General features: G+C 43.0%; 1 protein-coding gene across 1 annotated transcript in view; it reads left to right on the top strand.

Moving 5' to 3' along the window:
* COL22A1 (collagen type XXII alpha 1 chain) overlaps positions 1-24,926 on the top strand; it is a 624,908-nt gene that overhangs the window by 424,267 nt on the left and 175,715 nt on the right. Inside the window, exons 29-33 of the mRNA XM_082257569.1 lie at positions 2,883-2,927; positions 12,358-12,420; positions 14,199-14,252; positions 19,750-19,791; positions 22,197-22,229. Of these exons, the coding sequence (XP_082113695.1) occupies positions 2,883-2,927; positions 12,358-12,420; positions 14,199-14,252; positions 19,750-19,791; positions 22,197-22,229 (237 nt within the window). The remainder of the gene's footprint in view (positions 1-2,882; positions 2,928-12,357; positions 12,421-14,198; positions 14,253-19,749; positions 19,792-22,196; positions 22,230-24,926) is intronic.

Here is a 24,926-nt window from a genome sequence, read left to right as displayed (position 1 = left end):
ATTAATAATAATAATAATAATACTGATAATAATAATAGATGATGATGATATTATTATTATTATTTTTATTGTTAGTATTATTATTATCATCATTATCATTAATACCATTGTTATTATTATTATCATCATTCTCATTATTATTATTACTATTATTATCTTTATCTTTATCGTTATCATTATTATTATTATTATTATTTTTATTATCACCATCATTCTCATTATTATTATCATTATTATTATTTGTATTAACATTATTATCTTTATTATTATTATTATTATTATTATTATTATTAATAATAATATTATTATTATCATCCATCCATAATATTAATATTATCAATATTATTATTTTCAATATTATCATTATTATTATCAGCATTAAGGCACTTTTATAGTGCATTAGGAGATCCACAGAAATGCACTATTATCCATTTAACCCTAATCCATTACATGTAGCACGGTGAGTTTTTGGCTCCGTAGACTTCTATGGAATTGCATAGAAAATGCATGTACATGCGTTCTTGGTGCATTTTCCTGCATGACAACAGACACCTCCTTCTAGCAACATCAGCACTTCTGCAAAAAAATGCAAAACGCAATAAAATTGCATCAAAAATGTACAGAAAAATGCAAAACCTGCCAGTAAAAAAACACACTGCAGTATTGTTTTTTGTTATCAATATTATGTTTTCATCTATGTTATATAAACACCCGTTATATATTTTACACATAAGGCCTCTTTCACACGGGCGCTCCGTATGTCCGCAAATCATCCTATTTTTTTGCGGATGATTTACGGACATAATGTAAGTCTATGGCATTGCGGATGTCAGCGGAGTGTCTACCACTGTAGTAAGATGTAAATCAATAAAAATCTGTAGATCACTAAAAATCTGATTAACCTCCTTAGCGGTATTCCCGAGTGTGGCTCGGGGTTCATTTTCAGTACCAAAAGCGGTAACCCCGAGCCACACTCGGGATTACTCCAGAATCACACTCCCCTTCCCTGCGATCCCCCGTCATCCTCCCCGTCATCCTCCAGCCATCCTCCCGCTGTCCTCCTGCCGTCCTCCTCCGCCATCCTCCCGCTGTGTGCTCGGCGATGCCGGCACCTGTCTTCCGGTTCCCTTTCCTGTGAGCATAGCGGCGCAGGGGGGGGTGGAACCGGTGGCAAACTCAAAAATATAAATACACCAAATGAGATGATACAAAGCTGTGATCCTAACGGATTACACTGTATCATCCCATTTCACCACAGGATTTCACCTGGTGACTTTTCCAGTGCCCTGCCTGTGCTTTTCCAGTTCTTTGTGCCTGGAAAATTGAGAACGACCATGGTGTCCAAAAAGCGTTCTTTTTGCGCAAAAGCACTTTTAGACGAACTGAAAAACAGCAAAAGCGAAACGGAGTTACTTGAAGAACTGAGCGATAGCGATTCGTGGGAAAATTTGTCATCAGGTGCGGAAAGTGAGGACAGCGACGATTCTGATGTCTCTTTCTGGCACATCGCTCTGTTGGAAATTCTGAAGAATTATTTGATAAACTTCCCATATTCCACAAGCGATGTGCCAGAAAGAGACATCAGAATCGTCGCTGTCGTCACTTTCCGTACCTGATGACGAATTTCCCCACAAATCGCTATTGCTCAGTTCTTCAAGTAACTCAGTTTTGCTGTCGCTGTTTTCCAGTTTGTCTAAAAGTGCTTTTGCGCAAAAAGAACGCTTTTTGGACGCCATGGTTGTTCTCTATTTTCCAGGCACAAAGAACTGGAAAAGCACAGACAGGGCACTGGAAAAGTCACCAGGTGAAATCCTGTGGTGAAATGGGATGATACAGTGTAATCCGTTAGGATCACAGCTTTCTATCATCTCATTTGGTGTATTTACACTTTTGAAATTGCCACCGGTTCCACCCCCCTGCGTCGCAACGCTCGCAGGGAAGGGAACCGGAAGACAGGTGCCGGCATCGGCCGACCACACAGCGGGAGGACGGAGGCGGATCGCAGGGGAAGGTGAGTTTTAAAATAGAAAACAACAGATTTCCATGCAAAACAATGTACCGCTTTTAGCACATAAATCCTGACATAATCAGACCGCCAGGGAGGTGAATAAATCCAAAGAAGGTCCAAAGTAAGTCCATAGTGCAATGTTAAAAGCAAATCTTCAATCGTTATTCCATGTGAATATCCAAACACACGTGCACAGGAACCACCACCAACATCAGAGGGGGGGCTTATCAGATAAAATGGACCCAAATAAGCTTACGTTCATTAATTAATTAAGCGTAAGCTTAATTGGGTCCATTTTATCTGGTAAGCCCCCCCTCTGATGTTGGTGGTGGTTCCTGGGCACGTGTGTTCGAATATTCACATGGAATAACGATTGAAGGTTTGCTTTTCACATTGCACTATGGACTTACTTTTGACCTTCTTTGGATTTATTAATCAGATTTTTATTGATCTGTTACTTAATAACATATACACGTTATATTCATTATTTTGGCTATATTACAGTATATGTGTATTGTACTAATGCTCCTGTTTGCCATATAGACATATTTCAATATTGCACTGTATATATGCACTTTAATTTAGTTTTATCTATCGGCGCTGCACTTTATACATTTTTACTCTAGATACGTATTGTCATCTGTAGTGGCAGTCGCTTTTTCAGTATTGTTACAATTTAGCGCGGTGTTGCTCCTTTTCCATTTACTCTAGTATGTGTATGTATGAATGTGAGTTAGGGACCTTAGATTGTAAGCTCTTTGACGGCAGGGAGTGATGTGAATGTGTGATAAACTGTATAAAAATTGTAAAGTGCTGTTTAGAATTGGCATTGCTCTATGAGTACCTGCAATAAATATAACTGTTTCTTTTCCAGGGCCAACACGGTGAGCATGGGAACCCCGGTACCCCTGGACGGAAGGTAACATTTGTCGGTCTTTGATTCCTACTTTTTTCTCTGTATTTCTCACAAGGGCATGCTAAGGAAGGGGGACAGGGGGGTATCATTATCTTCTCAAGACTTTTGTTATATTGGCTAGATATGTGCAAAAAATACCTGTTGATCCTGCCAGAAATCCAGCTGTGTCCTGAGCAGTGTAACATCTAACATCAATATCTAAAGCCGCAATTTCACCACAAAAGTGCCACAGTGCTCGAGAAAACTTCTTATTATAAGGTGCTAGTGCTTGATAATCCTCCACCCATTGATGTAAGGGTGACTCACCAGACGATTAAGGGCCTCAAGGACCCAACTTGCTTTGCTAATTAATCCAGTTGCGATGACTTCCTTTGTGATTAGTGTTGAGCGAACACGGACTGTATTATTCGTGTTCGTACCGAATAATTGGATTTTTTGTACCCGAACACGGACACGGACACTTTACTGTATGTTCGGGTAAAAATCCGTGTTCGGTCGTTTTATTTCCGGGTTTTGCATGCTTTGGCGCTCTTTTCATGGCGGGCTTTCAACAGCCAATCAACAATCGTTTAACTGGTGTGCCTTAAGCCATCCCAGCCATGCCTGCAAATGTCTTAGTAGCTGTGATTGGCCGTCTGAAGCATGTGACCAAGTCTTTATAAGTTCGAGGCAGCCGCAGCGGCGTCATTATGCTGCTTATATCAGGGACAGAGCACACATCAATGTGCTGGCTGCTGATTAGGGAAAGATAGGCAGGAAAAAACCATTTGTGTCCGGATAGAATTGAGGGACAGGTCGGAGTGTTTAGGCAGGGCGAGTTGTAGGCATTTTAGGGATAGAGTCTGCTGAATTATAGGGTCAGTGTCTTCTACAAACTACAATCGATATTGCTGTGTGGGGGGTGGGGTGAATCTGCACTCAATCCTGATCTACGATCTCTTCTCAATCCTGTTAGGGACAGAGTCTGCTGAATTTTAGGGAAACTGTGTTCTACAAACTACAATCGATATTGCTGTGTGGTGTGGGATTGGAGATAGGCAGGTGTCAGTGATCCACATCCATTTTTCTGTGTGTGAGCTGCAGTGAACACAATCTTTTTGGGCTGCAGTGAACACAATCTTTTTGGGCTGCAGTGAACACAATCTTTTTGGGGTGCAGTGAACAAAATCTTTTTGGGGTGCAGTGAACACAATCCTTTTTGGTGTGCAGTGAACACAATCTTTGTGGGGTGCAGTGAACAAAATCCTTTGTGGGGTGCAGTGAACACAATCTTTTTGGGGTGCAGTGAACACAATCCTTTTTGGTGTGCAGTGAACACAATCTTTGTGGGGTGCAGTGAACAAAATCCTTTGTGGGGTGCAGTGAACACAATCTTTTTGGGGTGCAGTGAACAAAATCCTTTTTGGGGTGCAGTGAACAACATCCTTTTTGGGGTGCAGTGAACACAATCTTTTTGGGGTGCAGTGAACAAAATCCTTTGTGGGGTGCAGTGAACACAATCTTTTTGGGGTGCAGTGAACACAATCTTTTTGGGGTGGAGTGAACAACATCCTTTTTGGGGTGCAGTGAACAAAATCCTTTTTGGGGTGCAGTGAACAAAATCATTTTTGGGGTGCAGTGAACACAATCTTTTTGGGGTGCAGTGAACACAATCTTTGTGGGGTGCAGTGAACACAATCTTTTTGGGGTGGAGTGAACAACATCCTTTTTGGGGTGCAGTGAACAACATCCTTTTTGGGGTGCAGTGAACACAATCTTTTTGGGGTGCAGTGAACAACATCCTTTTTGGGGTGCAGTGAACACAATCTTTTTGGGGTGCAGTGAACACAATCTTTGTGGGGTACAGTGAACAGAATCTTTGTGGGGTGCAGTGAACACAATCTTTGGGGGGTACAGTGAACACAATCTTTTTGGGGTGCAGTGAACACAATCTTTGTGGGGTGCAGTGAACACAATCTTTTTGGGGTGGAGTGAACAAAATCATTTTTGGGGTGCAGTGAACAACATCCTTTTTGGGGTGCAGTGATCAAAATCCTTTTTGGGGTGCAGTGAACACAATCTTTTTGGGGTGCAGTGAACAAAATCCTTTGTGGGGTGCAGTGAACAGAATCTTTGTGGGGTGCAGTGAACACAATCTTTGGGGGGGTACAGTGAACACAATCTTTTTGGGGTGCAGTGAACACAATCTTTGTGGGGTACAGTGAACAGAATCTTTGTGGGGTGCAGTGAACACAATCTTTGGGGGGTACAGTGAACACAATCTTTTTGGGGTGCAGTGAACACAATCTTTGGGGGGTACAGTGAACACAATCTTTTTGGGGTGCAGTGAACACAATCTTTGTGGGGTGCAGTGAACACAATCTTTGGGGGGGTACAGTGAACACAATCTTTTTGGGGTGCAGTGAACAACATCCTTTTAGGGTGCAGTGAACACAATCTTTGTGGGGTGCAGTGAACAACATCCTTTTAGGGTGCAGTGAACACAATCTTTGTGGGGTACAGTGAACAGAATCTTTGTGGGGTGCAGTGAACACAATCTTTGGGGGGTACAGTGAACACAATCTTTGTGAGGTGCAGTGAACACAATCTTTGTGGGGTGCAGTGAACACAATCATTGTGGGGTGCAGTGAACTCAATCTTTGTGGGGTACAGTGAACACAATCTCATACTTCTGAAGATTTGAGGGTGCTGCCTGTTCCATACTCCCCCTACTCCTCATCTAGCCTTTTAGGGGTACAAACAATAGTAATTGGGGCCTAGTGTGGTTGTGTACGTGTGATATACATACACTTTTTTTGGATCATATTTTCTATTCCGCTATTTAATCAAAAACCTTTGGGGATCAGTTAAATTGGGGGATAGTCTGTGTTGGTACGTGTGAGAGAGATCCACCTTTCCAAGTTGTTGGGGTTCATCTCATACTTCTGAAGGTTTGAGGGTGCTGCCTGTTCCATACTCCCCCTACTCCTCATCTAGCCTTTTAGGGGTACAAACAATAGTAATTGGGGCCTAGTGTGGTTGTGTACGTGTGATATACATACACTTTTTTTGGATCATATTTTCTATTCCGCTATTTAATCAAAAACCTTTGGGGATCAATTAAATTGGGGGATAGTCTGTGTTGGTACGTGTGAGAGAGATCCACCTTTCCAAGTTGTTGGGGTTCATCTCATACTTCTGAAGGTTTGAGGGTGCTGCCTGTTCCATACTCCCCCTACTCCTAGCCTTTTAGGGGTACAAACAATAGTAATTGGGGCCCAGTGTGGTTGTGTACGTGTGATATACATACACTTTTTTTGGATCATATTTTCTATTCCGCTATTTAATCAAAAACCTTTGGGGATCAGTTAACATCAGCATTCCCATCTGACAGCGGGGCCACAGTGGAAGCACAAGGCAGAGGAGGAGGAGGAGGAGGTCGCCAACGCAACCAGGGCACCGCCAGCACCTCAGAAGGCAGGGTTAGCATGGCCGAAATGTGGAAAAGCTTTGTCAGCACGCCACAACAAACAGCAGCACCAGCAGCTCAGATGGAACGTCTTAGCAGGAGGCAGCATTTTACCAACATGGTGGAGCAGTATGTGTGCACACGCCTACATGTAGTGAATGACGGGTCTGCCCCCTTCAACTTCTGGGTCTCCAAATTGGGCACATGGCCTGAGCTTGCCCTTTACGCCTTGGAGGTGCTGGCGTGCCCTGCAGCCAGTGTATTATCTGAACGGGTATTTAGCACGGCTGGGGGCGTTATAACAGACAAGCGCAGCCGCCTGTCCAGAGACAATGTGGACAAGCTCACGTTCATTAAAATGAACCAGGCATGGATCCCACGGGACTTTTCCGTACCTTATGCAGAATAGCAATGGATACCGACCTTACCCACCCATTGTTCCATTTTTGCTCTTTCTCACTCTTTTGGGGTGTACCCTCATTTAAAATTTTTGAAAAGAAGCAGTGTTGGCTACCTCGTCCTCCTCCTCAGGGCCAGATTAATGTAGGGGCTATTGGAGCTGCAGCTCCAGGCCCCTACCTTTTATATAGGCCCCGGGTTGGCCATATTCACTGTTACCGCTCTTCTGTCACTTGTAAACACAGAAGTCTGGCTTCTATGCTCGCTTCCCCAGGCAGCACCCTCAGAACCTCCCCACACAGCGTGAAGGCCGGACAAGGAGGGACAGTTGGCGATGCATGGATGTGTTTATGGGCTTCAGAGACAGCATCCCATGTTGAATTAGGCATGCATGGCTGCACCCTTCCTCCTCTGGGTGCATGGCAAGGCACGGCCCTTAAGGCCCTTCAAAATCCTCAGCACCAAGCCCATGATGCTGTTAATCCGGCCCTGGTCCTCCTCCACCGCCGCTTCCACCTACACCGCCCATAGGTGTGCGCAGCCTATTGCATTAAGGTGTGCACCCCAAAGTTGAAATACACATGCATGTGTTTGCCAGCAGGGAGAGTAATGTATCGGGGCCATGTACCTGTAGGCAAGGAGAAATAGAGCAGAGCAGGTCCCAGGGAGATCTTTCCCATCTCCTCACTGGCAATGCTATGTGCCCTAGGTGATTAGGGTGTGCCCAGGCACACCCAGCACACCCTGTGCGCACGCCTATGTCACCGCCACATCCACCACCACCTCAACCTCCCTCCTACTCCATATGGGCCTCGTCCTTCAGAGATGAAGAAGAACATTGTTTTATTTTTCTGTTTTTTTTGTTGTTTTAAGTTATTTCCCTATCCACATTTGTTTGCAGAGCACTTGCCATGCTCTTAATTACGTTTTGCTGCCATTTGCAGCACTCTAGCCCTTTCCTTTGGTGTTTTAGAGCCATTTTAGTGCCTTAAAGTTCGGGTCCCCATTGACTTCAATGGGGTTCGGTGTCCGGGAAAAGTTCGGTAAAAGTCCGGGACACGGACCCGGACTTTTTTTTAAAGTTCGGCCGAACCCGTCGAACACGGACATCTAGGTGTCCGCTCAACCCTATTTGTGATGCAATATAATCACTGGATAGCCCCTTGGACCCACAATGAAGGGAATGGTAATTGTCCCACAATGAGATGGCAAATCGTCCCCCAAGAAAACAGAATAAATAATTGCACAGTAAAGTTTTTTATTTTAATGATTTAAAATGTATTATGCAGTATATTACTCACATTTAAAAGTGCCATAAGCCGGCACACACTATGAACAGCAAAGAGATTCCGGAACACCGCTCGATTCCGGCGTGCGTTCAAAGTGCGTTCCAACAAAAGCGGATGTCGACCTCGTCACATCCGCTTTTGTTGGAACGCATGCTGGGATCGAGCGGCATTCTGGAATCTCTCTGCTGTTCATAGTGTGTGCCGGCTTATGGCACTTTTAAATGTGAGTAATATATAATGATTTTTAAATCATCAAAATAAAAAAACGTTATTGCGCAATCATTTATTCTATTTTCTTGGGGGACAATTTTGCCATCTCATTGTGGGACAATTACCATTCCCTTCATTGTGAGACCATTTAACACTCATTTTTATAATCTTATTGGATCACTTTTAGGTTTATTAATTGCTTATATATTATAATCTATTTATTTTTCAATGAAATGGACTTTTAACACTTATTTTAAATTTTTTGTTTTTGGATCAATTAGCTTTATTAATCGCACATTTAGGCTCACTTATTTTCTAGCACTTAGCACTTTGTGATACAGCTCCTCAAGTTTTTTACTATCTTTTTTTCTGGTTTTACCTAAAATTGATGACTGCTGCATCAACATTTGTAGACTCTGGTCCGGCCACATCTGGAGTATGCTGTCCAGTTCTGGGCACCGGTCCTCAGGAAGGATGTGCTGGAACTGGAGAGAGTCCAGAGAAGGGCAACAAAGACAATAAGGGGAATGGAGGGCATCGGCTATGAGGAAAGACTACAAGCACTGAACTTATTCTCTCTGGAGAAGAGACGATTGAGGGGGGATATGATATCAATGTACAAATACTGTACTGGTGACCCTAGCATAAGGAACAAACTTTTTAGAGAAAGGGAATACTCACTAAAACTAGAGGAAAAACGATTTAACCTTAAAATACGTAAGGGGTTCTTTACTTTCAGAGCGGTAAGGATGTATAATTCTCTTCCACAAGCAGTGGTATCAGCAGGGAGCATCGATAGTTTCAAAAAACTATTAGATGGGCACCTTAAAGACCACAACATACAGGGGTATACAATGTAAGGTTAACAGCAAACACACACACATCATAGGTTGAACTGGATGGACTGATGTCTTTTTTCAACCTCACTAACTATGTAACTATGCAACTATGATGTGGAATTCTCTTCCACAAGCAGTGGTATCAGCAGGGAGCATCGATAGTTTCAAAAAACTATTAGATGGGCACCTTAGAGACCACAGCATACAGGGGTATACAATTTACGGTTAACAGCAAACACACACACACATCATAGGTTGAACTGGATGGACTGATGTCTTTTTTCAACCTCACAAACTATGTAACTATGTAACTATGTAGACGCTCACCACTAAGAGGCGCCATTTACAATTTTTACAATCTTGTATTTCAGAATTCATGTGTTTGCTACATCAATGTTGGCTTCAAAAGTAATAAGTAGAGAACATATAGAGAAGGAACAATTAGGTGTTGAGAATGATTGCACTTAACCACACCCACATCCCAAAATTCTGGAGACACATGCGCTGGCGCTTTTGACCACATCGGTAGACAGAGATCCTACCGTCATCCCGTCTGGTCAGTTTATTGGCGGTTCCCTTTATGGTTGAACCATTTGGCTGTTGCCTGGGGTTGCAGGGCTCAGTACTTGCCAGGAGAGGCAGCCTGGTCCTATGCTGGGGTTTTCCTCTTAAGCTGCCGCTGCCAGATGTCCTCGACACACCTATTGGGCACCCTCTACCCTAGCCGTTGGAGGCATTTTTGGTCTAATATACCTGTTATTTGCCTGCCAAGATCTAAAAGGGTCTCTGAGGAAACATTTTTTGAACGATAGAGTTCAGCGAAACGCGTTAGGACCCATGTCAATCTTGCTTTGATTACCAGCGTGCCATTTACATCCATTAGCCGGAGGTTTTTCCCTTGGCAGATTTGTAGTGGCAATGTTTTATATATGTAATTGATGTTTCATCATGTTTCAATGAATTATATAAAATAAATAGATTTTTTTAATGTATTCTTTTTTTTCTTTTGTTAATATATGCTCACCATTGCACAATCCCCACCCTTCAAAGCCCCCCCCCCCTTTTATCGATTGGGGCTAATCTCCATATAGTCCGGTGGACTTTGGATTTGACCCCCACTTGTGTTTTATTAGTGTAATAAGTAGAGAACATTTTCAAACTTATTCACTAACATGTAGAGTATACAGTATATAGCAAAGTCTGTGAAAGTTGTCATGATTCCAGGTCATGGTATATCTAGTACTAGTTCATTGCATTCAGACTACTAGACTTCTGCAATGTTCTGTAACGTTAAAGATGTTTCATAGCTTAATTAAGCCACTTTTAAGAACCAAAGAAGTGTCTTGGATAAGCTACAAAATGCCTTCAGCCTAAGGCTGGCCATACATTTTACAATTGTCTTGTACAATTTTCCTTTCGATTTACCAAAACCATATAATATGAGGTCATATCGAAACGCTTTCCCATTGTGTGCAATCAGGCAGGCCCTTGTGCTACATAGTTGAAGATAAATCTAAAGGAAATTGAATAAGAACATTTTATAATGTATGGTCAGAACAAGTCCATTAGAATGTGACTGACTACTACTAGTTTGACTTTTTAGGTGCACAATAGAGCTATATCTAAGCATAATAATGGAGAAAAAACATTTTCTTTCCATAAAAAATATTTCCATTTTATTGATTACAAAATACACATAATTTAAAACCATAAAAGAAAATGAAAGGACAAAGAAACACTTGGTAGTGTCAGCTCAACATGTTTCGCCATAAGGATATGGCTTCCTCAGGAGACTTACAGACATCTTTACAAGTGAGTTTCTGCCTTTAATAAAGAATAATTAATTACAACAATTCCTTAAAATTCAGTATGTTATTTATCATTTTGCTTAAACTGTCTATATTTATTTATAGATACTTGGCAGTTTTGCCCACACACTTATATATTGATCAATATCAATTGCATTCCGGAATTATCTGTTTGCGTTGACGACAGTGTGGAAATTGAATTAATTATATATTCCAGCAAAAGGGTGAATAATAATATTTTATTTGAATTTTAATATAAGTTTTGTTATAACATCAGACAAATTATAATACTTATTTTTATTTTGAACGCAATCTAGGTATTGTATCGGGCGTTCTTGCGCCTGAGGCGATAACATATTCTGATCTTTCCCCAAAAAAGCTCTTAAAAATAAGGTACTATATATGTATATATATATATATATATATATATATATATATATATATATATATATATATATAGATAGATCTATAATAACAGATATTGATGAAAGCTTTAATGACTAATTGTTCAAACGTGGTCATTTTTTAATTATAAAACTCTATTTTAATATAAATTAGGTTTTCCATCTTCGATTCTGGCTTTTTTTTCCCCCCTCTATGATTGGTTATACCAGGGTTTTGAGTCTCCTTTGTATCGCCTCCTCTGGAGGGTTCGGTACAGTCCTCTACTTCATGGAAGGTGCAGTCCATCATATCTGAGGTACGCCTCAACAATTTTGTAATTCATAATTAAATACTGTATTTTCTGGCGTATAAGACTACGTTTGAACCTCAAAAAAATCCCCCAAAAATGGGGGGTCGTCTTATACGCTGAGTATAAAATCTCCAAGGTAACCTAAGTATAAGTATTACCTGTAGATGAAAATTAGGGGGGGTCGTCTTATACGCCCAGTCGGGCGTGTAAATTCAATTAATGTAATTATTTGTGTATCTTCACTTTGTAATTAATTTTTCTTTATTAAATGCAGAAACTCACTAGTAAAGATGTCTATAAGACTCCTGAGGAAGCCATATCCTTATGGCGAAAAACATGTTGAGCTGACACTACCAAGTGTTTTTGTCCTCTCTTTTTCTTTTATGGTTTTAAATTATGTGTATTTTGTAATCAATAAAATGAAAATATTTTTTATGGAAAGAAAATTATTTTTCTCCATTTTTATGTTTAGATATAGCTCTATTGTGCACCTAAAAAGTCCCATTATTCCCATTTTTTTTCTATTTATAAATTAAGGGATGTGGTGCTTCATCAGTTACTCTCTGGCAAAAAGAACTAAAATTTGACTACTACTAGTTTGACTTCCTTGTTTTTTCAGAATAAGATACTGTTTTTTTGGTTTGTGTATGGGATGGGTCCTTCAGTTTTGTCTATATAACAGAACGTTCTAACATGTTTATGATGTTGAGATGGAGATCATTTTTCCTAAATTATAATTTTTTTAGGGAGACGTTGGCCCTCCGGGATTGGCTGGAGTACCTGGCTTGAGAGGAGAAAAGGGAGATCTGGTAAGAATTTCAAGGACACCATTATTAATTCAACAATATTACAGTATACAGTATGTGTAATGTGCAGGGCTTCTTTTTTCTCAGAGAATAGGTGCAGGTACTCTCCCATTCCGAGTCACCCCTTGTCTCTGCCCCTATCCATCTGGGTAGCAACAATGGATACTCCTGCAACAAAATACCCCTTCAAGCAACAAAAGCCCCCCCCCCCACTCCAGCAACAATAGATCCTTCAGCATCAAAAAATCCCTCCAGTGACAATAGACCCCCAGTAACAACAGACGCCACCCAGCAATAATACACCCCTTCCAGCAACAATTGACCCCCCAACAACAGTTGATGCCTCAGCAACAATAGACTCCTACCAACAACAATAGAGACCCTTATAGTATCAATCCCAGCAACAGTAGACCTCCCTACAGTGGCAGCCCATCCATTGGGGACGCAGGGGTGCCGCCCTCCCTATCCATGCATGCGGCCCCCTAATCTAAATGCAGGGCGCCAGACACATGGATTCCAATGTTTTATTTTTTTTGAAGCACATGATTAGAGCTAGAGGCTCTAATAGGCTTCAAAAAAGGGTGGGCTTGGAGCGCAGAGCACTGCGCCCTGAGCCCACCCATTTGTGTGACAATAGAGAATAAATATTTGCTATTATCACACTGATTCTTCTCCCAGCCAATCAGGAAGTGGGTCCTGAGACCCGTTTCCCAATTAGCCGAAAGGAGAAGCCATACTATTGGCCAAGGAGGAGGGAGGAGACACAGGGGCTTCTCCTTAAAATCATTACCAAACCCAAAAGGCCTGGTATGGATTGGGAGGGGGGTGGGGGGCATGCTGTTTTTTTTTCAGAATTTTTAAATTGCCGGCAATTCTGTTCAAACTCAGCTGTCAGCAGGGAAGCCCGCTGACAGCTGATGAGTCATTGGTTGTTAAAGAGGAATTCTGCCCCCCAAGAAAAAAAAAGAAAAGTCAGCAACTACAAATACTGTAGCTGCTGACTTTTAAATATTAGAACCTACCTGTCCAGGGTTCCCGAGATGTCGGCACCCGAAGCCGATTTTTGTATCGGCTCTTGGGTGCTGCCACTGCAATTCAGGGAAAGGGAACCCGGCAGTAAAGCCTTTTGGCTTCACGGCTTGCTCCCTTCTGTGGATGCATGAAGTTCACTGCACTTTCTAATTGGCCCGGCGGTGGAGGAAGAAGGAGGGGGGGCAAACTTTTGAGGGACAGCGCTGCGGCTCTGTCTCCCTGAGGTGGGGAAGGGTACCTGTCAAAAACAGGTAGCCGTTCTCCCCTCCCCCCGAAAGGTGCCAAATGTGGCACCAGAGGGGGGGAGGAAGCATATAAGCGGAAATTCCACTTTTGGGTGGAACTCCACTTTAAGGAGGCAGCAGGCGTCTTCCCGCCTGCTCCTTAACACCCAGCTATTCTTCACACAGAACTCGAATCGGTTGACCATTTTTCAACGGATCTGAAAATTTTAAAATGGTTTGAAAATTAATAAACAAAACTAAACTAAACGAATTTGGAAACGAATCAACGAAACTAAATTAGTGACATAACGAATCTATCTGAAACAAAACAAATGTTTCCGTTCTGCACATATCTAGAAGAGAAATTAAGATATTCGATATTCATGCAATTTTTCTGTACAGCTACGTTAGATGTAAATTTAGTCTGAAGGAGGCAACAAAATGTGTATTTTAGTTCTCATTGCATTTATGATGTACATATTATATATATATATATATATATATATATATATTTTTTTTATTAAGGGTGAAAAAGGAAATATTGGATCTTCAGGGCTGAAAGGTGAAAAAGGAGACAAGGTATGGTATTTTTTTAAATCACTTTAGTCACCTAAAGCCTAGGAATTGTCAGGCCTCATGGTTTGCATGCCTGTGTGATATGCTCTAGAAGTACAGAGCTCCACTACCTGATGCTTATTGGGGCTAATTTCTGCACAATAGCTTCACCTTCAGGCTGTATACCTTGGTTGAAATTTCAAGATGACCAATTGTGGTGGGGTCTCGGGAGACCCAGGCATCGTGCTGCCTGGTTCCCTTATCTTTGGACCTGGTTGCCCATTCAGGCATGTGAAGGAGGATTCGATCTCTTATCTCTGGTGTGGGGTGAGGTAACAGATCCTCTGCCTTATAGTTGGGAGTCCATCAGACTCTCCCCTTCAGACAGTACCTCCTGGGAACCCGAGGCACCTGATGCATACAGTTTATGATCTCCCCTTAACCAGGACACATCCGACAATGTTTATTCCTGTGATTTTCTCCTCCCTCTTTTTTGAAATCTGTGAAATATATGCAGAAAAAAGTCCTGAAGAAGCTGATTAACTACACAGCGAAACAAGTTGGCATACTTTATATCTGCAGATTGATGTCATTTTATGTATAAATACTATAGGGTTCCCCCTACGTGTTACCATGTCTCTAACTAGGCCATGAGTATTTATTTGTATGTTTAATAAATATATTTCTGTATTTTTATAAACCTAAAATATATTTGTATTGCTTTTATTTACCATTTGGGAGTTTCCATTTAAAGGCCAATTTTTTGGGGTTTGGTAAGACAATTTCCTCTTCCTCTTCTCTCCTTTTTGATATATACAAACATGGCTGGTTTCTCCCAAATTCTTTTGACTCCTATTTCTATACCATAATTGTATACCAAATAAAAAGTAAGGATGCACCGATACCAGTATTGGTGCCGATACCGAGTATTTTCAGGAGTACAAAGACACTTTGCAGTGCAATTTACGCCCATGCAAAGTGAACAGGCTCAAATTGCACTGCAAAGAATTACACGCAATTTAAATTTAAACTGCGCCGCTCCTGTGTGAACCCAGGCTGAAATCAAGATGACAAGTCTGGGTTCAAACAGAAGTGGTGGGGAAACACCATACCGCTTACGATTCCTTGCAGTGTGATTTGAGCCCATTCATTTTGGATGGGCTCAAATTGCACCGCAAAGTAATGGTACTCAGTATCGGCGAGGACTTGACTGAAAGTATCGGTATTTGCACTCGCCGATAAAAAAAGGGTATCAGCGCAATCCTAATAAAAGGGTGAATATGTCAATGTGCCTACAAAGCTCAAGGTCAAAGTATCTCTGCAGGAATACATCTCTTATTGTCTCCATGTAAGAATATAGTTCAGGAACAATTAATGGTTGCATTACCTGCCTAACTCAGAGCCCTGGTCTAGGAGGTCAAAGTAAATGTTGGTATCTTAAGGCAGCACTTTCAAAATAGGACCACTGACCCTGAGCAATATTAGCCCAGCCTAAACCCTGCCAGTACATTTTCATGTTTACTTAATAGCCCAACTGTAAAAGAAGCAGGAATATACAGTACCTACCTACTGTAGTGCTCACCACCCAAAGGGCCCACTGGTTCGAAGTTCTTCTTCCAAATTAGTGTTGAAGCAGCTCACCACCCAAAGGGCCCACTAGTTTGAAGTTCTCCTCCCAAATTAGTGTTGCAGCAGCTCACCCCCCAGAGGGCCCACTGGTTGGAAGTTCTCCTCCCAAATTAGTGTTGCAGCAGCCAGGCACACAGGAACAGTCACTCTTTTGGCTCAATGAACAGTCCCAGGGTTTGTCTTTTTGTAGATTAGATGCATGTAGATGCAGTCAGAGGATAGAACAGCACTAAGACTCTAGGGGAAATGTCCTGATACAAGCAGGCACTGACACTGGTGCTCACAGATAGCAGCAGCAGTCACTAGGACCCAGTACTCACAATATCTTTGAAACTGCCTGCTACCCAGCCTCCAAAGGTAGATCCTGAGTGAGAGAGAAAAGATCCTGCTCCAGACCAAGACATCAGCACAGTGCCTTCAACAGTTCCTAAAATTCTCAGTAGAGTAGGCCCCCTAGCTCTAGCATAACTGGGACCTCAATAAACACATGCAGAACTTTAACTTGGCTGCCTGGAAGGGCAGTAGCCATTCAGACTATGAACTTCTCCTTCTGGACAAGAACCGGGCAGCTCCAGGCATCAGACTGTTTCAAACTCACTCCCGGGCACCATCCGGGCACCCTAGCTCAGGGATTGGCCGAGACAACAAAAATATTCAACTTCTGATTTGCTTAATCCAGCCCACTATTTTCCAGTACTATCCAGAAGGCAGGGGGGAGCAGTCAATCCCACAGCCTTTGAAATTCAGAGGAGACCAGAGCAATCACACAAGACTCCACTGATTACAGAGACGCCAAAATAACTAAATTTACCTAACTAACCTAGAGACCTATTTTGGAAGATGCTACACTACCTTTCTGGCAGTGCTTAAAGTGATAAGCCACTCCTTTTGTGCTCTACATCCACAGCAAGTCTTCATCCAGTCAGATGAGTCAAATACTTGCTCCTCCCAGCAGTTCATATGTCTTGACCCATCAATTTGCCTGGTTGGAAATCCTCAGAGAGACAGACAAAATCAAGCAAATAAAAAAGCGCTGGGATTTCAAGGCTTATTCAAATGATCAAACCTATTGAAGTTTTCAAATGAGCCCCCTGGCTCTGATGAGGCATCTCTCAACAAGCAGATCTGCCTTTATGAGTACCCAGGATCGTCTCAAAGTATACATACAGAAATGGCACCAAACCAACAAGTTAAAGAAGTCCAAGATTCTTTTATTGTTCGTACTAGGATCACATAAATCCAACACACTTCGGGGGCAACAGCAGTCCCACTTTTAGCTGGGCATAGAAAAACAGAATGAGAACTTGAATGGAACGAAAGGGACTCTGCTTTTTACTGCAATCACTCACTGCCGCTAACCACAGTGTATGATTCCAGTAAGACCGGAGTTCATATCCGACCCAATATAGATCCCTTTTGGTTTTTATTTCTTGTAAGTCCATTCTGTTGCCCCCTGAAATGCATTGGCTGTTTTATTCAATCTAATTACGAAAAATTAAATGCATCTAGGACCCCGTTTGGTTTGGCACCCATTTTTATATATGTGTAGTTTGAAGAACAGAGAAAACAGCTGGTTTACTAAAACTGGAGAGTACAAAATGTGGTGCAGCTCTGCATGGTAGCTAATCAGTTTCCAGGATTTTTTGTCAAAGCTTAATTGAAACAGCTGAAGATTTTATACTCTCCAGTTTTAGTAAATAAACAAAGATATATACCTGGACACCAACTGTCAACCAATATATCTCTGCGCTTTATGGAGGAGTCAGTTGAAGTCGGAAATGATGAAACGCGTCGGGGCGTGACCGGACGACGTATCCGACATCACGTGACACGGCGGAGGACCTACCCGGAAGTATCTGGGCTGACGTGGAGTTAGCCCGGCGAACTGTACGAGTGTGGTTTCCTACCTGGCCGTTTCTTTTTGACAAAGTGCCTGCTTTCTAACTACTTATACTGAGAGGAGTCTGAGAAGGTGGTCTTTAGTGTGTTTGCAGCAGTGGTGACTATTCCATGATTTCCTTGTGCACATGCCATTCCAGCTAACGAACCCTGCCTGTTTTGCTCCTGTGTGAGAACACTTGAGCAACTACATTTCGTGAGTTGCCACTTCTACTGACCCCTCGGTGTGACACTTGGTGGTGGTTGAAAGGTGATCCAGCATAAACATCACGATTCCTTGGATGTGTTTATGGACATTAAAAGGACTTTGTACCCTGTTCATTTAGAGTGTAAATGAAGCACCATTTTTGAGTGCTTGCTGTTTTACTTATTTCACACTCTTTGAGTCATGTCATATTGACTTTTGCGCAACTATTCTTTTATTCATTTAGTAAATAAACCCCAACGTTTCAGTATCGAGCAGGTAGATAGTGTCAGAATCAGGATACACGTAAAGGGACAGCATTCAAAGCCAAGGAAGACGGATAGACAATCAGGTACAGAAGTCAATATAGGTCAGATGAGGATATACAAAACAGAAGGCTATAGCTATTATTCAGAAACAGACAGAGGCGGAAGAACTAGAATCAGTACAGACTACCACAGAAAGAAATACCAGAAAAACTGTCTGGTAAGGGCAGAAACCCAAAAGCACAAACACAGGTAAGACCAGTTCATTTGAAATGTGTCCTTCAAGTGAATCACAGATGGGGGAGAAGAGTTGTCCTTCACCATTGTTATTGAACATGCTCCTTGTGCACTTGTCAGCCAACCCCCAGTCAAAGCTCCGTCAAGGCCCATTTGTGTCATTATTTCTGAAGGTCAACAATTGAGACTGCATTCTCCGTTTGACGTCAAAATAGGAGCTTCGAATAGAAGTCATCTTCCTTGATTCCTCTATGGTCCTTCTAAAGAGCTTTCAAGAGATCAAGAGATAGCAGAATAACCGTATTTCATAGCCCTTCTGTGGTTTGTAGCTGACAACACCCTCCAGTCCTCTAACCTTCAAAAGGACACCACCAAATGGGTAGCCAGCCAAAGCCACCAGTAGACCCCCCATGTTGGCTTTTGCCTCTGGTTATGCCAAGAGAGGTGAGATTGGTTGTTGACCTTTTTTTCTATACTGCCAGCAGAATAACCTTATATTACAGCCCTTCTATGGTTTATAGCTGATAAAACACTCCAGTTCTCTAACCCTCACAAGGAAAATACCAAATGGCTAGCTAACCAAAATTGTCAGTAGACCTCATATTGGCTTTCGCCAGTGGTCAATCCAAGATAGCTGAGATTGGTAGTTAACCTATTTTCTTATACCCACTACTATATGGTCACCTTTTCCTTTTAGCAACTAAAATTTGAGCATGACAGCTCTCTATACTATCAGATAAAGTGTACAACCTATGAGGAGGTATAAAGTGGAGACATTGTTGGATCCCCATAGAAGCCTTTAATTAAGTATACTTCATTACCTTAATACCAAAGACTGGAATGTGACTATCAACTCCAGCAACTAAACTGGACATATCTTCAAGGCACTCGATAAACTCTCAGAACTCCCTTTCTAACTATATGTCAATATCGGTATATATACTGTATATTGGTATATACAAAGCACAATCTCTCTCTTGCCTTGGAAAGTCCCTCAGGACTGATAAACTTGTTTGCTATGGACTTTCCTGAGGCTTGTGCAGTTTACATGGGTGATGTCAACATGGTTTATGAACCAGCCTTGAGCAGAAGCTACAGTGTCGGCAACCTACTTGCTCAAAACTTAACTTGGATATCTGGTAATGGCAACTGTAAAAAAAATATAAAAATAAAATAGATCAAAGGTAATTATCCACAAAATGGTACATTCAGGCATAGTAACAATGTTAAGTTGCTGTTAAGTTGTATTTAATTCCATAGTGTTTTGAAATCTGTTTTAACTAAAATCATTATTTCTCCTAAACAGGGTATTGCCGGTCCACCTGGTCTACCAGGAACCGCGGGAACGGTATGTAGTGCTCAAAAATGGATTTAAATGCTATAGATCTATGGTGGTACTATTCATTCAGTTGAAGCAAAAAGTCTCACAGTGAAGTGCCAAGGCTAGGAAGCATGTGCCCACTCCCGGGACTTAGAGTGAAATGACTTGGACATTTATCATTAGTGCTCTGCTGTAGTGAGTGAAGATAATGGAGAATTTGCTGTAAATGGTAGAGCTCAGCGTTTGGCATCTCAAGTTGTTGTGAGAAGTAGGTAACAAGGTGTATACCACTGTAGTCTAGAACGGGGGTCTCCAAACTTTCTAAACAAAGGGCCAGTTTACTGTTCCTAAGACTTTAGTTGGGCTGTACTAGGGCCAGTGAAGGAAGAACGTATCCTGGCATCCATTGGGAGTAAACAATGCTCTATCTTTGGTGTCAGTGGGAGGACTAGTGCCTCATTGTTGATGGCAGTGGGAGGACTAGAGCCCTATTGTTGGTGTTAGTTGGAGGAATAGTGCCCCACTTGCTGATGTCAATGGAAAGAATTCTGGCCCATCATTGGTGTCAGTGGAATTGTGCCCTTTTGTTGGTGTCAGTGGGAGGAATAGTGCCCCATTGTTGGTGTCAGTGTGAGAAATAGTGCCCCATCGTTAATGTCAATGGAAAGAACTCTGCCCCATCATTGGTGTCAGTGGAATTGTGCACTTTCATTGGTGTCAGTGGGAGTAACAGTGCCCCATTGTTGGTGTCAGTTGGAGGAATAGTGCCCCATTGTTGGTGTCAATGGAAGAATTCTGGCCCATCATTGGTGTCAGTGGAATTGTGCCCTTTCGTTGGTGTCAGTGGGAGGAATAATTCCCCATTGTTGGTGTCAGTGGGAGAAATAGTGCCCCATTGTTAGTGTCAATGGAAAGAATTCTGCTCTATCATTGTTGTCAGTGGAATTGTGCACTTTCATTGGTGTCAGTCGGAGGAATAGTGCCCCGCTGTTGGTGTCAGTGGGAGGAATAGTGCCCCATGCTTGGTATCACTGGGAGGAATAGTGTCCCATCCTTGGTATCACAGTTAGGAACAGTGCCCCATTCTTGGTGTCACTGGGAGAAATGATGCCCCATTTTTGGTGTCAGTGGAGGGAATTGTGCCCTTTGTTGGTGTCCATCAGACCTTGCTACTCCACCAATGCATTTCACTCTGGGAGGGGTTAAACATTGCAGTCCATCTGGCCCTGTTCCTCCTCCTTGACCCCCTTTCACTCTGAGAGGAGCCTAAACAATGCCATCAACCAGAACCTGCTCCTCCTCCTCCGCCTCCAGTTGCGTTAACCAGACCGTGCTCCTCCTCCATTGTGTTTTGCCCATTAAATGCATTGGAAGAGCAGGGGTCTAGTGGGCAGAATTATTTGGAATGCATGGTTCCCTATGAAACCTTGCTTCTCAAACAATGCTATTATCCACACCCTGCTTCTCCTCCTTGAATGCATTTCATCTTAGAAGGAGCTTAAGCAACTTCATCTACAAGACCCTGCTCCTCCTCCTCCAACACATTTTACCCCAGGGTGGGCTTAAACAATGCTATCCATCAGATCTTGCTTCTACTCCAGCATGTTTCACCCTGGGAAGGGTTTAAACAATTCCACCCATCAGGCCCTGCTCCTACTGCCAACATATTTCACCCTGGGAAGAGTTTAAACAATGCAATTCAAGAGACCTAGCTCCTCCCCCTCCAACGCGTTTCACTCTGGGAGGGGCTTATAAACGCTTTTAAGAGTTGTCCTCCAGATCCTCCTCCTCCTCGTCTGTGTTTCACACCATGTAGGGCTTTTAAGAGTTGTCCTCCAGACCCTCCTCCTCTGTGTTTCACACCGAGAAGAGCATAAATAATCCTCAGTTCACCCTGAGAGGAACTTAAACAATGTCTTCCAGACCATTCTCTGGATATGAAATAGCCTACAGACAACAATGGCATTCCAACTTCCATCTTCTAATTAAATGTGGGATCTGATTGGACAGTATTTATTGACACTTTGGTAGACAAGGCTCATTCATATGTTAGGTTAAGTTCACATCTATGTGTATCAGATTCAGGTACCTGTGCAAAATCGCTTTCCAACACGCACAGAAACATGCTGCTGTATAGCAGACGCGCGGCGGTGTTATTAATTCTTAACAAAACCCCCACGCAGCTGCAAATGTGCTCCCCAAACCGCATGATGGTGCTTTGGTGCGGCACGTTTTTGTAAAAAGGTCAGAGACTTATTTTCCGTGTTTCTCGCACGTATGGCAGACTATTAAAATGAATGGTCTGACCGATATGCGACTCGCAAAAATCTGTGAAAAACACGCTGAAACCCACCTGTAAGTGAGGACTAAACCTGGTTGTGTTGACTTTAAGCTTTTTATGGACAAATTGTAACAAATCTGTTTTCTTTCAGACAGAAACGGTAGTCGGCGAGCCTGGAATTCCGGTAAGTTTCCAGAATACTTTATTTTATTTATTTTTTTATTCCCAGGCACGAGACGTTCCAGTAACACAGGTAAAAGAAAAAAAAAACCAGGGATGCTGCAGGCCGTCGCTGTCCATGGCGGTGAAAGCCTGCACGTCAGTTGCCGTGGCAACCAATATGTCATCTTCACCGAGAGGCATCTGACGGCAAATAAGTTAATCCTGACAATGGTTAATGAGGCGAAGGGAGGAAAACAAACAGTTTAATTAGCCAGGGGGGTGAAATGGATGGATTTCCTGCTTCACCTCCTCCTAACAACCCATCCCTCCATTATCATGGCTTACAGAGCGAGAGGAATAGACGATGATCCAAACCCAATCACTGAAACCTCATGGAAGCTTTAATGTCACTTCAAAAAGTTGTTCTAATCTCTAGTGCAATGCTTATCAACCTTTTTTTGTCAAGGCACCCTTTAAAATTATAGACAATCTCAAGGCACCCTTTAAAATTATGGACAGTTTTGAGGCACCTCATTCTAAAATGTAAAAAAAATATTCTAATAGCTTTACACAGGGGCAGACTGGCAACTTTTGGCCCAGGGGGCAAGTACAAACCAAAGGCCCATGGTGCAGTCCCCCCTCCCACTCTCCTTCTTCCCGTCCTCCTCCTGACCCCCATTCCAAGCTGAAGCCCTGCTCCAAATACTCTCTTCTAGCTGAATCTGGGTTCCCAACCTGGCCAGCAGGGGGCGGTTAGGGGGAGCTGGGAAAGCTCGGTCGGGGCTGGCCGGGGAGGAGAGTCTTCAGTGGGGCATGGAACTGGTCTCTGCTCAGACACAGTTTACACCATCCATGCCGGGGGGAGGCCTGGGCTCTGTCCTTGTCTTCAACCCGCTCTCAGTAGGTCAGTGGCAGGAACTTTTTCTTCTCTTCACCAGGAATCCTTTAGACACGTCTGTGGCAGAAGCCGTGCAGCCTTTTTTATGGGGTGGAAGAGCAGCTCAGGGGGCAATTGCCCCCCTGGCCCAGTCCTCCCCTGTCTTTACATTATGCAGCAACATCCACACATAGGACAACCAATGATAGAGGGGATTTATTCTTCCAAAGCAAATACACTTTTGCACACTGGTACTGACTAGTGTTCCAATGTTTTTCTTCTCCCTCAATTTCTCTCCACCAGTCAGCTGATGTCACCCCAGTGCTGAGGGAGAGGGGCACAGGAGGGTCAAACAAGGATACTATGGAGGCAACAGACATCCTCCTTATTAACGGATGATGACATTGGTTGTTAGGATGCCGGTTTCTAGAAAGTCATAATGGTGCACAATGAAAACCCGTGGCTTTGTGTAACTAAAAGGCAGGCTTCATCCACCTGTTGGCTTGCATACAATTTTTGATCCATTTTTAGGCAATTTGCCAAGGCGCCCCTGAAGAAGTCTCAAGGCACCCCAGGTTGAAAAAGGCTGCTCTCGTGATCCTGCCATGAAGATCTTTTCTTTGATACTTCCTGTTATAGGAATTAGCGTCCACAGGTAGAGGCAAGGGGGGGCAAATGCCCCCCCCCCCCGGAATCTCAACTTCCCCTTTCAAGTGGTTGTTAAGCCACTTTACACCATCCTGTCTGGTCTGTTAATAATCCTGTGTGTCTGTGTATGTGTTTTAAAAAATAGGCCATTCTTTACCAGTTTTCAGAGGGCCGAGCACCACTCACGTGATCCGTCGGCTCTCTCCTTTCCCCATCTGACAGCTGCCTGCAGTGGGCGGGGCTGAGGATTCCTCACTGATGTCAGCCGGGAGGGGAGGAGGAGAGAGGTGGCGGGTCACGTGAGTGGCGCTCTGAAAACTTGTAAAGAATGGCTTATTTTTTATAAAACACAGACAGAGGGGTACACAGGATTATTAAACAGACTGTTGACAGGATAAGAAACCTTAAATGAAACTACAGCAGCAGGAGGGGAGGGGGAGTGGGTGGGCACTGTCACAGGAGCAGACAGGTAGGGAGAGAGGGGGAGAGAGAGGACAGAGGAGGACAGGAGGGCTGCGGATGACGGAGGCACGTAAACTGACCACAGAGTCAGGGCTCGGCAGCCATGGTATACCGTGGTCAGTTTATTGAGAAGAGGACATAGCCAGGCAGGATCAGCCAGGTATTTTAGGCGATAAGGAGGGGGAGGGGGAATTACACAGCACAAGCACTGTCCTGTATAACATGCTTTAAGGGAACAGGATCAATTTTTTTTTTTAGGTTAACAAATGCTATAAAAATAAATGCTGCTGTTTGCTCTTTAAAAATTAATACTCAAAATAAGTATAGTGACTAAGCCCCTCCCCTTCATGACATTGTTGAAAAGGGGCAGAGCATTGGTGACCTTAAAATTATGCCCCCCCCCCCCCCCGAAAAAAGTTCTGCGGACGCCCATGGTTATAGGGTGTCTCCCAGTTGTGCTCCTGTGTTGTCACCCTGTCCCATGCTCCCTTGGTGAACACTACGAATAGCCATGCTGACACACAATAAAATAATACTTGGTGATCCTCTTATGGGGTGACAACTGTCTCTCAGTTGTGCTCCTGTGTTATCACCTTGACACATGCTCTCCTGGTGAACACAGGGCCGGCACTACCATGGGTTCCCCCAATGGGTTCATTGGACCCAGGCAGAACTTGGAGAGGGGCAGCAAATTGTAAACACAGCATACCGTTGTTCTCTCTGGAATCAGCA

Source organism: Pelophylax lessonae, assembly GCF_965119305.1.
Source record: "Pelophylax lessonae genome assembly, chromosome: 5".
Classification (NCBI taxonomy): domain Eukaryota; kingdom Metazoa; phylum Chordata; class Amphibia; order Anura; family Ranidae; genus Pelophylax; species Pelophylax lessonae.
The sequence above is the reverse complement of the archived record's forward strand: the minus strand, read 5'-3'. Positions and strand labels throughout refer to the sequence as shown.